The following is a 14243-nucleotide window of genomic DNA, read 5'->3' as shown; positions in this document are numbered from 1 at the left end:
TCTTGCCTGGACAGACATAGGACCACACAAATCAGAATGAATCAATTCCAACACTTCTTTGGCTCTATACCCCTTGGCCTTGAATGGCCTCTTGGTCATTTTACCTTCCAAGCAAGATTCACAAGTTGGAAAATTTTCCAACTCTAATGAACCCAAAAGTCCATCGGCTATTAGCCTCTGAATCCTACTTAAGTTAATATGACCAAGCCTTAGATGCCAAAGATATGCTTGGTTCATTTCCGAAGGTTCTTTTATTTTATTTGAGTTAGAAGATGAGTTATAAATTTCCATGTTTTGCTTTGTGGAAGAAATTGGATTTAAAGTATACAAATTGCCAACTAATGTACCAGAACAGATAATCACTTTATTTCTCTTAATAACTACATCGTTACTGAAAGAAACTGAATATCCATCTAAAAACAGTTTAGAAACTGAAATTAAATTCTTTCTAAAACTGGGTACATAAAGACAATTTCTTAAAACCAAATTCCTATTTCTATTAAAAGATAAGTAGACGTCTCCCATGCAACAATGCCACCTTAGTAGCATTGCCCGTAGATGTAATTTCTCCTTCAGATAGTCGTCGGGTTTCTGGAACCCCTAAGGAATTGCAAACATGATCGGTGGCTCCCGTATCTCCAGGTCTTTGGTAGATAACACCGCTAAACATGTTTCAACAACTAGAGCATGAGATATACCTTTGTTTTGGTTCCTACGAGGACAGTCTGTCTTCCAATGTCCTGCCTGCTTGCAGATGAAGCACTTGCCCTTCGGCTTCACTTCAGCTTTAAATCCCGTACTCTGAGACTTATTCACTTTCTTTCTTGAACCGACTTGTTTCTTCTTCTTCTTTCCTCTCGGTTTAGAAGTAGAACCATTTTCAAATAGTAAATTTGAGCATTGTGACGAAATAATCCTTCTGTTGAAGTACGTCAGTAGTTTCGCTAATGAATAAATCCTCTTATTCATATTATAGTTCAAAGGAACTGCTCAAAACTTCTTGGTAGCGTTGGAGGATCATATCGATCTGGTTTCCCATCAATTTCTCCTCCAAGGATCTATATCTCGTTGATAAGTCATCATCTTTAGGATATGATCCTCACTGGAGTACCCTTGCATGGTGGTCGCCATTATCTTTCTCATGGCTTCTTGCCTAGAAGCCCTATCCCGATGACCAAAGAGTTCTTTGAGATTGTTCATAATATCATAAGTCGGTAAATCTTGATGTCGATGTTGCAATACATTTGACATTGAAGCCAAAATGTAACACCGCCATCTCATCATCTTTACCCATTTCCTATGATATTCAATCTCCTCTTGGGTAGATTCACCGATGGGTGCTTGCAAGGCTCACCAAGACAAATTTATAGCTTTCGAAGAAGAACAATGTCCAGGTTCCTTTTCCAATCTATGTAATTAGGTCCAGTAAGTATATTCTGTTGAAGTATGATGGACAGTGGGTTGAAAGTCATCCTAAGAATCACAAATAACTTTTGGTCAGAACTCTAAATTTAGAATAATATTGATTCCTCAAACAATACTATTTTAAATTAATCAACACCTCAAAACACCGTGAATTTTGTATGTCACGTTAGTGTGGACGTATACAAATTCAACATTTGTAAAAGGAGGGTTTTAACCCATTAATTTTATTATCTTGTCAACCTAACTTTTTGACAAATAAAATTAATAGTTGGTGTCTTTTGGTCACACAAATAATAGCAGTGACTCCGATGGGAAGGATACTATTAGATGTGTCTAAGTGTATACCATTACTTGACACTAAGTCCATTAATAAGATTATGCCCCTTCCGTTGGGGAAGATCACACGCTCTTAATTAACTTCCTATAGTCATCCAAAAATGGAAGTTTGTTCTAGTGATCCACAAACAAGCTCATCCGTTATGGAGGAAGGCACTCAGAGCCAACGCGCAAGCTTGTTTGCATCACTTACAAACCAGTAATGGATACCATGGGATTTACTTAAAAATCTCTCTCCCACTTAGTTATTTATAAATGAGGAATTTTAACTATGCTAGCCTACTAAACATGTAAACTAACATACACACACAGCACAATATAAAAGCAATAAATAGAAAATCTAATTTTCAACTATTATGGCTTTTATCTCTAGTTGTCCTCCGTGTGTTGTCATCCCAAGCTGCTGCCATATTTGGCCACCGCCACCGGGTCTAGCTGTCGCATCTTGCTCCTAGTTCCGCTGCGCCTCTGGTCCTTAGAAGGTTCCACGCTTTGCAAGATTCGATCCGCGACATAAATAGAATTTTACATTTTTGATCCTATATTCCATAAAAGGAATGTACATGTATCTAGATCAAAAATAAAATCCTAATAAAACTAAATACAGCTCCTGCTGTATTTTTAATACAATCATGCACACACATATAAATGCCCTTGACATGTCCAAGGGTCCAATCACACACATAATAATTAAAAGCCATAATAGTTGGATCCTGCATCCACAAAGTTAGCACATCCTACTATTATCCTGCCTAAATTATGTATGACATGTGCATAATTAAACTAATACCAAATACACAGAGGCAAAACCCTAGCTCTGATACCAATTGTTGGTTGCTACTCGGAAAACCTAGAGGTTCCACTGTACAAAAATTTTGTACAAAAGTCTGAACCTTTTCCTAGCTACCATGTGTTCTTTTAAATTAAATTTTGGATCACCTACGGAACTTAACACGTTTGATCCAAAACTTAATCTATTCGTTCTTTTAGGTTTTGACTTGGGTCTCCTGCGGAACTTAACACGTTCGACCCAAATCACCTTAAGTTATTAATTCCATTAAATATTAATTTCCATAATTGGTTCCCAGTACTGACGTGGCGAGGCACATGGCCTTCTTGGATATGGGAGCAACCACCACCGACTAGACAAAACCTTTTATAGAAATCTAATATTTAATTTCCTAAAATAACTTTAGGTTAACCAAAAAGAACAATCAAATCACAAGGGAAAAAAAACAAAAGAACACAACTTCGAAAAACATATTCGAAATACTAGAACGTAAGCCTCTTGTATTTGGTATTATTTCCATAAATAACTAGCATGATGCGGAAAGGAAAAATTACTAGTTATACCTTCTAGAAAGACCTCTTGATCTTCTACCGTATTCCTCTTCTAACCTCGGACGTGGTGTGGGCAACGATCTTCCGAGATGAGAAACCACCAACCACCTTCTTCTCCTCCTAGCTAGGTTCGGCCAACAATAAGGAAGCTTCACCAAGGAAGAAGATCAAAACATCAACCAAGCTCCAAGAGATGCTAGCTTTCTCTCCTTCTTCTTCTTCTTCTCCAAGTAGTATCCGGCCACCACAAGAGCTCCAAGGGGAGAGAGAGGTTCGGCCACCACAAGAGGAAGAGAGGGAGAGGATGATGGCCGGCCACACCAAGGAACAAAAGAGGGAGAGAAATAATAGAGGTTGTATCTCATGAAGGCACCCTCACCCCTTCTTTTATATTCTTTGGCCTAAGCAAATTAGAAAATTTAATTACAATAAAATTTCCTTAATTTCCTTGACATGATTTAATTGAGAAAAATAAAATAAAATTTCCCCAATTAAATTCTAATGGTCGGCCACATCATGAAATCAAATTAGACAAGTTTCAATCAACAATTAAAACTTCCTAATTTGTTTCCGGAAATTTTAAAATTAAAAATTCTCTTCAAAATCTCTTCATGGTTGATAAAAAGAAATTTTCATAATTTTAATTTTACAACATGTGAATAATTTTTAAAGAGAAAATAAAATATCTCACAAATCTACAAATAAGGAAAGAGATCTAATCTCTTTCTTTAATCTTTTGTAGATCTTTTACAAGAGAGATAATTTAATTTTAATTCTGTTTAATAAATTATATCTTTCACATAATAAAAATTAAAATTAAAATTTTTTTTTTAATTTAATTTGACCGGCCCCTCTAGCTTGGGTTCAAGCTAGGGCCGGCAACCCCAATTTATACCTAGGTCAGCCCTAGGTTGGTTCCCAAGCTAGCTTGGCCGGCCCCCTTTAGGTGGGTATAGTACTCTATAAATAAGAGGCTACGATAGGGACCGAGAGGAGGAATTAGTTTTGGTCTCCCGATAAAATTAAGCATCCCGTGTTCGCCCCGAACACACAACTTAATTTTATCAATAATAATTCATTCCACTAGAGAACTATTATTGAACTACCGCACCAATCCCAAATTACATTTTTGGGCTCCTTCTTATTATGAGTGTATTAGTCTCCCTGTGTTTAAGATATCGAATGTCCACTAATTAAGTGAGTTACTGACAACTCATTTAATTAATATCTTAGTCCAAGAGTAGTACCACTCAACCTTATCATCATGTCGGACTAGGTCCACCTGCAGGGTTTAACATGACAATCCTTATGAGCTCCTCTTGAGGACATTATCAACCTAGTATCTCTAGGACACAGTTTCCTTCTATAATCAACAACACACACTATAAGTGATATCATTTCCCAACTTATCGGGCTTATTGATTCATCGAACTAAATCTCACCCATTGATAAATTAAAGAAATAAATATCAAATATATGTGCTTGTTATTATATTAGGATTAAGAGCACACACTTCCATAATAACCGAGGTCTTTGTTTCTTTATAAAGTCAGTATAAAAGAAACGACCTCAAATGGTCATACTCAATACACTCTAAGTGTACTAGTGTAATTATACAGTCAAGATAAACTGATACCTAATTACACTACGACCTTCTAATGGTTTGTTCCTTTCCATTTTGGTCGTGAGCTACTGTTTATAATTTATAAGGTACTGATAACATCATCTTCTGCATGTGGCACCACATACTATGTTATCTACAGTATAAATTAATTGAACAACTACAACTAAATGTAGACAATTTGACCAAATGTGATTCTTTATTCATAATGAATGTTTACAAATCTTAGGCTTTCAGTATACACTCCAACAGTAGGTCATCGGCCGAGCGGACACTCAGCCCGACCATTGTATCACCCAGATGACAAGCTGGCCGGGCGGCTCTCCCGCTCGGCCCAGTAACAGACAAGAGGAACAATTGGCGATATCTTCATAGGGACCAGTGTCACCGACGAGCTGCATGGTCGACGACATGGTCGGGCATAGAATCGTACGGTGGAAGCTTCCACTGTCACGTCAGGGATATGCTGGGGTTGTTCGGGTATGGCGTCAGACACGCTTTTCTAACACGTCTTTTCCTGGTATGCTTTGAGAAGCGCGCACGCCTCGGGGAAGCGTGCATGCGCCTCTCGGTAGCCTTATATAAGGACCCCCAGGCTTCGACGGAGGTATGTTCACTACTGTAGCTATAGTTACGCTGCTGCTCCTTTCTTCTCTACTTCGTTCGTATGCCGCCGATAACTGACTTGAGCGTCGGAGGGTCATCGCCGGGGAACCCTTCCCCGGCTCGGCACTAACGACTTGTGGTTGCCGGCTTAGCTCGTCGGAGGTCCACATCGTCTTCAATCGACATCCAGTCAGCATGAGCGCCACCTCCCCACCGTCCGTCGACTCACTCTCGGACAGGATCATCCCCGGCTCGGATTCAGGTGCGTTCCCACAGATGACGCCAAATTTGATCCTATCCGAGAGTGAGTCGACGGACGCTGGGGAGGTGGCACTCACGCTGACTGGATGTCGACTGAAGACGATGTGAACCTCCGACGAGCTGAGCCTGCAACCACAAGTCGTTAGTGTCGAGCCGGGGAAGGGTTCCCCGACGATGACCTTTCGACGCTCAAGTCAGCTACCGGCGGCAAACGAATGAAGTAGAGAAGAAAGGAGCAGCAGCGTAACTATAGCTACAGTAATGAACATACCTCTGTCGAATCATGGGGTCCTTATATAAGGCTACCGGGAGGCGCATGCATGCTTCCCGAGGTGTGCACGCTTCTCAAATCATACCTGGAAAAGACGTGTCAAAAAAACGTGCACATACCCGAACAACCCCAACATGTCCCTGACGTGACAGTGGAAGCTTCCATCGTACGATTCTCTGCCCGACCATGCCATTGACCATGCAGTCCATCGGTAACACTAGTCCCTAGGAAGATATCGCCAACTTGCTCCTCTTGTCAGTTACTGGGGCGAGCGGGAGAGTCACTCGGCCAGCTTGTCGTCTGGGTGATACAATGGCCGGGCCGAGTGTCCGCTCGGCCGATGACCTGCTACTCGGTTCCACCCTGCCAAGCGAGGGAGCCCTGTCTGTCGGGTCGAGACTGCATCCACTGCTTAGCCGAGCGGGGTGGTCGCTCGGCCTTCATCCCTTCCTGCTTCGAGCTTTATGAGCGTCGGAAGCTCGGTGTCTGACCGAGCTGTCGAAGTGTCGGACCAGCTACTCTTCCTGCTGACCGGGAAGGTAGTTCGCCCGATCGAACGCCTGCCTAGGATGTTGACCATTTTGACCTCATGTCGGACACAAATCTTCTCCCACCGGATCAAAAAAAAAAAAAAAATATATATATATATATATATATATATATATATATATATATATATATATATATATATATATATATATATAGCCAAAAATATGTTAAATATTTCAATGTAATTTAGAAATGCATTATTCTGTTTTAGGAAAAAAAAATTTTGCAAAAACAAAATAATAATATCATTTATAGAAATACAATTCCCTTAATCAAATATTATCAAAAGTTTATATTGGCTAATAGTATTTATAAATAATTATCTGGCTTACTATATTTTAAAATTAAATATTAAAACAATGTGGATCCAATGCTAGAATAAATTTAAAAGCCACGAGAATGTTTTAGTGATATAGTCATGACAAATGTTTAAAAGTTAGTAGAGCAATATGGATACAGGTCCTACATAATATTTAAGAATTATGGTTGAAATATATGTTTCCACCCTTAAGTAGAGTCGTAAATGAATAAAGCGTTCGTGAATAAGTTTGATATTCAGCTTGATAAAAATTTATTTATGTTCGTTCAATATACATAAGATTAATTAAACAAACAAGCTTGAACAACTCATTAAGCTAAACAAACAAGCTTGAACACATATGTGTTCATCTCGTTAATGTTCGTGAATAATGTTCATGAACAATGTTCGTGAACAACGTTCATGAACAATATTCGCGGATCATATTCATTAATAAAACTATTTTCAATATGCTAAATAAATAATAAAATAAAATTAAAAAATAAATAAATTAAAATTATCAAGCTAAATAACAATCAAACAACTAAAAATTTCAAACAATCAAACAATCTCGAATTGAGAACTTGATAACATCTAAACGAACCAAGCTCGAACCAAACTCAAGCCAAGCTTGATATATTTGACTGTCCATTATAAATCGATTATATATATATATATATATATATCCTCATTGTGCATATGTATTATATGTGTAATATAATATATGAATATCAGACTCATATAGTAGTATAACGTAAAGGTGACACTCGAAAATTATTTTTAGTGTCAAAAGAAAAAATTATATTAATATATAATTTAATTTTAGGCTTTACAAAAATTCATTATTAAAGGTCTATATGTATTAGTCATCGCACATATACGTTGTATATGTAATATAATACATGAATATGCGTAAATTAGTACCCTAGGTCCATAAATTAGACTTGGTAAGGTGCGCTAGGCACATACAGTAGTACAACGCAAAGACAATGCTCGAGAACCCCAACAACAAATTACTATAACAGACTCTTCCTCATAAAAAAATTAATTTAATTTTTTATATTAGATATTAACTGATAATAATACATACTGACCTTAGCCAAAAGGTTGAGAAAGTTATACTTTTTAATGTTGCTAGGCTAAAATATTTATAAAATCTTCTCTGCTCGCGGTATTATCAATCCTAAGATGTAGGACTAAATAGAATTATAACAGTGCATTAACATAATTTTATTTTAGATTTCATCAAAATTAGTTAGTAAATGGTATTTTATATATATATATATATATATATATTTGGAGTGCTTTAATGCGGACTGTATGTCGCGGGGTATTCTAGTGCCTAGATTCATTTTTTTTTTTAAAACAATCAATATTTCCTTGAAGAGACTTGAATACTATAATTTAAAAGTGAAGTCACTACAACAAAATCGCTCATAGACATCGGTTTTCCACCGGTGTCTATTTGATTTTCGACCGATGTCTATGAAGCCGATGTTAAAAGTCTGCCATTTTAGACATCGGGTTAAAACCGGTGTAGTATCACTTAACGACACCGGTTTTCGAATCGGTTATTAACCGGTGTAGTATCACTTAACGACACCGTTTCATACACGGTGTAAAACCGATGTAATATAGTATGTTAATAATACCAGTTTTGGCAGCAGTAAATGACCGATGTAATATTACTTTATAACACCGGTTTTACATCGGTGGAAAACCGATGTAATATGTATTTTTTCTAACAGCACAGATTTGATTTTAAAACCGACAATAACAAAAAAAAATACACAAATATTCACAAATTGTACAAATATTCTTCATTCAATAATATCCATAAAATACACAAATATTCACAAATTATATAAATAATCTTCTTACAACAATATCCATAAAATACCCAAACATTCTTTTTACATCAAAAGCTAACTAATAGATATCAAAATCAAAGTATAACATTCTGTTAACACATTAAGGTACAACTGTCTCAAATGTAATCTAGCATGCATTCAACCCACTCGAACCGCACTTCATCAATTTCAACTCTGGAGTACTTGAGATTTGTAAACTGTAAAAACACATAAATAATATATTAGTAAATCAAGACCAAAAATCATAGTTGAAAAAGTAGTAAGAGCACCAGGTAACAAGATGACTAATTTGAATGCTTAAAAAGAGACCTATTCATCATTTATCTCAACCACATCAATGCTTACTTCAATGCTTGCAATAAGGATCTTCAGTGATTCACAAGGTATCAGAAAGTTGAATTTGCAGTTACAAATGAAGTAAAAGAATCATATTCAGCTGTCAAAAGATAACTAGGTCCATGCTCTTAGAGAGAACCATACAAAACAAAATGAAAGGTTTTGAACATAAAAAAAAAAATGTTAGTCATGCCAAGACTGAGATCACTCATCTATCTATCATTTCAACCTAATAAATTAGTTACTTTGGTTTTACAAAGTCTCTCAATTGTGTAGGAAGATCACAGAAGAATATTCCTGATAAAAGTTAACTTTCTTTAGTAGAAACAACCAATAGCGCTATAACAAATCCAGGAACAGCAACCAACCATTAGTCACTAATATATGAAGAGATTGCAAATGGAAGTGAACTTAAAGAAACAAAAAGAGCAAATAAAAATCAACTAGACAGCAATGGATCCAACATAAAAAATTGTGCAAAAACTAATAAATAATAATAAGGGTTACAAATCACTCCTACACAATCAGCACTACACTTGCTTCCAACTAAGAGAGCCTATAATTAAACAATCAAAAGTGTACCAATAATTCTCCTTTCTGATAAATAGCTGTAATAATAAATCAAAAGCATAGCATGTTGTGCTCATATAGCTAACAATAAAAGTGAAACAAAAAAATATAGCTCTTGGGAATTAACTGACACGTATGGTAAACATGACCACCAAATCAAAGATGAAGTGTGTAAAAATACCTTTGGTTTCTCTTCCTCCTTTGGTTTCAGTAGCTCTTCCTTTGAAATAGCTTTCCCTGCAGAAAATAATTCAGTCACTCAGCAGTCAGAAACATGCAAATATAAAACTACAAAATCGGTAGAATCTAGGCTTCCAAATGTACATGAAAAAATTTCAAATTCAATGCTGTGTCAGAGAACTCAAACCTTTTGCATCACGATATACTGGTTCTGCACTTTTACCACTCAAACTAGGATCCAAGGATGCAAATCTGGGACAAAAAAACAAAGAATAGTGAACATATATATACCAGTCGTGAAGGCATACTCAGCCGATGTCGTATCCGTTTCCCAGTCCTTCCATCTGTGTATCTGCCCAAGAGAAGATTATCAATGCAAAGTGGATATTGCAACAGCTAAACTAAATCATCCTCAGGCAATGCTATGGAATTATTCAGAATGATACATAATGTAATCCACTACTCTGTCACTGCAGATTCACCTTTGCTCTTCCAAGGACCATTATAAGAGCACTATTTACCACATGAAACTCAGCCAAAAAGAAGATCAGAATGTGCAACTGGTGCAAGCCTGTGGCAGTAATCAGTTGCTCCTTTTCCTACAAGTGATCGCAACTGAACATTTTAGTGAAAGCTTCTTAGATTTTGTTTACAATAGATTATTTTCAACCAAACAATCAGAGAATTGGAAGTTGCTGTGCACTACTCACTGGGGGGCATTCAACCACTGAATCACCAGCAGCTAAAATCCTGCGCTTCAGGTGTGACTCCGTCAGCACCAGCGCGAGCAGCCGCCTTTTATTTCTGACAGTTGACTCTGCATTAAGGCGACATGGCAGCATAGAATCTGCAACTGCCTTTGGCACGCAGATTTTCGCGATCTGGTCCTGACTAAATGTCAACAGCAAGGAGATGAAGCCGAGAATCATCAACTCTGCGAAAACCACAATGGATCACAGAGTTACAGTAATTCATCTATTCCGGATACCATGCACGTCGAAAGAGTGCTCCAATTTAGGTATGAACTTTCTGGTTTTACCGGCTTTCACCTTCTCAAGAACTTAAAAAAGAGTTCTCTTTTGCCTCTTGATAAACCACTGACAACGAAGTCAAAGCAGATGTAACTGTCAGTCATATGAGAAAATGATGCTAATGCAGGACAAGATGGAGTAGCATAATTCCTTTGAAATGAAAAAGATAAGACATTCAAGGATCTGAAGTATGAAATTATCAGGACAATTTCTCACTTGCAGCCCCAGACATTCCAGAAACTGAAAAATGATTAATCTTTAAGATATAAACCGAGAATTTATAAAACCATGCTTCCTCGTGAAACATGACTGATAACTCGTAAAGAAACCGCTTTCGCTTCATTTAATTTCTTGATGTTACTAATAACTCCCAAAGAAAAGCTAAAAGGTCCTGAACTATGGAATTTGTGAATTTTCAGGCCAGTTGCAATAGCGTCAACTAATTTATGAAAACAATTTTTTGAAATTTTGTTTAAACAGACAACATCTAGCAAGGCCAAGACAAAAGAAAAGGTAAATATCACGCATTACTAGTACTAACCTCATTGTCAAAATAACAGATCTTAGCTACCAGTGAAATTCCTGATTATGTTTTTCCTGTGTATAGAAATACACATGATAAAAGTGTTAACTTCGAACACAATTTAGCAGCAAAAAACTGAATATTTACAGATAGCACAAGCTTAAATTCTAAACCATTTGTTCAGGAATGCATATAGGGAGGTACAAATACAATGATGATTTCATCAGGGGGAAAAAAATTGAAGCACACTTCTCCAAAAAGAAATGGCAATACAATATATAGATAGCAGACAATAAATAATCAAACAAAGTTCACAAACTTCTAGAGGTAAATTGGAACATACTAGTAACACAGAAATGAAGCATATTATAATTCAATTATAATCAATTTAAATATGTTTGATGGTGTTAGTCAATAGTTCCCCCGAATTATTTGATCTAGGACAACACCAACTTGTGCCACTATGGTAAATGCCAACATCCTCCGCATCTACACATCTGACGGGAGTAGAATGGAAGGGGCTCCCAAAATCTGAGCATTCACTAGCTTTAACTCAGAGCAAACAATATGAAGGCACATAATAGTGAAGACCTTGTCAGAACTATTCTAAATGACCTTGACAATTGAAGTGATTTATAAAATACTACAGTCAACTCAAAAATCTAAAGTCAACCAATGTGAGTAACTATCCCAATGTCTTATCTTAATTGGAAGAGATCGCCGATTACATCATGAACCACAAACCAAACTCAAACTATTGCAGCACGCAAAGCGTAGTTCTTTCCTTTCAATTTCTTCATAGTAATAGTAATGGACACAACGGGACTTGAAATATCAGTAATAGGAGACATTAAGGAGGTAGTCAAAGAGTTTGACTTTTTACCATGTACAAAGTACAAAATACAATGTACAAAATGTGACACCAAAGTTACAATGGAGATTAGATCAAGTGGTCAATGACAAATACAAAACCTGATGGTGAATCTATTGTTGAAAGGATGAACCAAAATTGCACCAGTATCTTGCTGAACTTTCTCAGTAATACTCTCTCTTGATTGGATCGTTGATTCACTCCAGAAGATTTGACCACCATACCGCTTGACATTCTCAACCTTGCATTTTGGAGCATTTTTCGGTATGACAACATATGCTAGGATTCCACGGAGCTTTGCAGCCAAAGCCACTGCTGCAGCATGGTTACCACTGCAATAAAAAACTATATTACCGACCTAAGAAAAAACAAGAATAACAAAAAACAAAGGCATACTAAAAATAAATCACATTATTGTTTGAAATTATATGGAGATAACCTGCTGTGTGTCAAAACGCCTTTGGCAGCTTGATCATCAGAAAGGGAGAATATAGCATTTGAAGCTCCCCTAATCTTAAAGGCTCCTCTGAAATAAAATTGATAAAGTTGCTAACTACTAAATATTCCGATTCTTCATAAATTGTTCGAGATAATTGCCTTATTCAAGATAGGATCTCTACCCTTTTTGAAAGCATTCACACTTGAAATACAACCGTTTGGAAGCTATAGAATCTAAAGACTTCGAGGTAAGCACTGGAGTTTCATGAATATATGGAGCAATACGGACTCTCGCCTCCCTTATGGAAGCAATATCAGCAGCATAGTTATCGTTTTTCACTTGTTTCCCATTGTCCATTAGACCTATCCACAGCAACAAATGCTTCAGTATGTTTTGCACGTATCTATATAGTTAATGGTAAAAATTGCACTTTTTCCAACTATACCGATGAATTTAAACAAGTGGTGAGAAATCCTAATCCACACACAAAAAAACTAGTCAACGATGACAGAAATCTACCGTAGAAAAGCATGTAACCAAAAAAAAAATCTCATTCAGGCATTTCCACAAGTAACCTGCCTACCAAATTGATCCGGAGCTAATATAACGAAAACCGAGAGACGAAATGGAGAACATAGAAAAGAGAGAGGAGCAGTCGACCTCTAAGAGATAAACAGCGATCGTGGTTCTCCGGCGTGAAGTCCAGCGTCGGAGGAGGTTTCGCGGCGAGGAAGGTGCGGTGGCTCGCGGAGAGGAAGGTGGCTAGGGCTCGCGGAGAGGAGCTCGCTCGCGGGCGGTGCTTTTTTTGATGCGACGCGGCTTTTTTTTTTCTTCTTCCGCGGACTGGACCAACAAAAAAAACAAGCGAGACTGCGAGCAACATGGCCGAGGTTTCACAACGCGGACGGAGAAGCAAGGGCGTCGATCTAGGAAGGAGAAGAGGCAGATGAGGTTGAGAGAGATGGTCGGAGGTTTAGGTTTAGACGAGAGAGATGGTCGCGTGAGGAAGGGGCGCGATATAGATTTAGGTTTGGAGGGAGCAAATTTTAGCTGTGGGAATATTAAAATATTTTATTTTGGTTCATTAACACCGGATTTTAAAAATCGCAGTTAAAATCGGTGTCTATTAACGAAAAAAAGGGCGCTCATAGACATCGCCTAAAAAATCGATGTCTATGAGCTAAAATCTGCGCTCATAGACACCGGTTTTTGAAAAAACCGATGTAAAATACTCAAAGACATCGGTTTTTGCTTAAAATCGTTGTTGTTCCACTGATGTCTATGAGGGTTTTTGTTGTAGTGAGTTTGAACCCTAAAGGAAAAATCTTATTAATTTAAATTCTTATAACCCAACCCCTAAATCTTAAATTGTAGACCCTAAATACATATAATATACCTCGTGGATATCTTAACTTTATACTTTTGAATACTAACTCAAGAGAAAAATCTCTAAAGAAAAAATCTTATTAGTTCAAACTTATTATAACACAACTTTTAAATCTTAAAATTATAAACATTAAATACATATAATATATAAAAAAATTAAATAAAAATAAACCTTTCTGCTAGAATCCAGGCGCCTAGACCTCAATCCGCGTCCGGATTGAGATCTAGGTGTCAGGATTTATTCTAGGTGTCCTGGGTTCACACACATGCATGCAACGTTTCGTCCGCATATATATGAATCGATAATTAATTATTTCCTATAATTAAT

The 14243-nt window shown here is 37.0% G+C and overlaps 2 protein-coding genes and 1 pseudogene across 3 annotated transcripts; all 3 read right to left on the bottom strand.

Moving 5' to 3' along the window:
* Positions 1-7655: 7655 nt before the first annotated feature.
* Positions 7656-7828, bottom strand: LOC121999041 (annotated as a pseudogene).
* An 893-nt stretch (positions 7829-8721) lies between these two features.
* LOC121994350 (MLO-like protein 7) lies at positions 8722-10543 on the bottom strand. Of its 2 annotated transcripts, XR_006115689.1 has the most exons (5): positions 10376-10481; positions 10148-10264; positions 9853-10017; positions 9667-9722; positions 8722-8776 (listed from the first exon to the last, which is right to left on the bottom strand). XR_006115689.1 is itself a non-coding variant. In XM_042548419.1 (4 exons), exons 1-3 carry the CDS (start codon positions 10505-10507, stop codon positions 9892-9894), a joined length of 375 nt encoding a protein of 124 aa, XP_042404353.1. In that variant the 5' UTR covers positions 10508-10543; the 3' UTR covers positions 9666-9722; positions 9853-9891. The 2 variants fall into 2 exon arrangements, 1 of the variants encoding a protein (XP_042404353.1); XM_042548419.1 differs by lacking the exon at positions 8722-8776 and having other exon boundaries at positions 9666-9722; positions 10376-10543.
* Positions 10544-10556: 13 nt separating this feature from the next.
* LOC121995231 (serine racemase-like) lies at positions 10557-13257 on the bottom strand. The gene is made up of 6 exons (XM_042549020.1): positions 13190-13257; positions 12711-12891; positions 12530-12616; positions 12192-12422; positions 10715-10846; positions 10557-10599 (listed from the first exon to the last, which is right to left on the bottom strand). The coding sequence occupies exons 2-6, from the start codon at positions 12884-12886 to the stop codon at positions 10557-10559; spliced, it is 669 nt and encodes a 222-aa protein (XP_042404954.1). The 5' UTR covers positions 12887-12891; positions 13190-13257.
* Between the last annotated feature and the right edge of the window lie 986 nt (positions 13258-14243).

Source organism: Zingiber officinale, chromosome 6A (assembly GCF_018446385.1).
Source record: "Zingiber officinale cultivar Zhangliang chromosome 6A, Zo_v1.1, whole genome shotgun sequence".
NCBI lineage: Eukaryota > Viridiplantae > Streptophyta > Magnoliopsida > Zingiberales > Zingiberaceae > Zingiber > Zingiber officinale.
This window is presented reverse-complemented; position numbering and strand designations above follow the sequence as displayed.

What these genes read in the sequence shown, in the direction of transcription:
- LOC121995231 (XM_042549020.1), bottom strand. Translation starts at nt 12,886, where the DNA reads ATGGACAATGGGAAACAAGTGAAAAACGATAACTATGCTGCTGATATT. An exon ending in AACAATAGATTCACCATCAG is followed by an intron (nt 10,847 to 12,191) that starts GTTTTGTATTTG and finishes TTCATTTCAAAG; the next exon opens with GAATTATGCTACTCCATCTT. An exon ending in TTTTTTAAGTTCTTGAGAAG is followed by an intron (nt 10,600 to 10,714) that starts GTGAAAGCCGGT and finishes TGGTTTTCGCAG; the next exon opens with AGTTGATGATTCTCGGCTTC.
- LOC121994350 (XM_042548419.1), bottom strand. Translation starts at nt 10,507, where the DNA reads ATGCTGCCATGTCGCCTTAATGCAGAGTCAACTGTCAGAAATAAAAGG. An exon ending in CAGTGGTTGAATGCCCCCCA is followed by an intron (nt 10,265 to 10,375) that starts GTGAGTAGTGCA and finishes GATCACTTGTAG; the next exon opens with GAAAAGGAGCAACTGATTAC. An exon ending in TGGTCCTTGGAAGAGCAAAG is followed by an intron (nt 10,018 to 10,147) that starts GTGAATCTGCAG and finishes TCTCTTGGGCAG; the next exon opens with ATACACAGATGGAAGGACTG.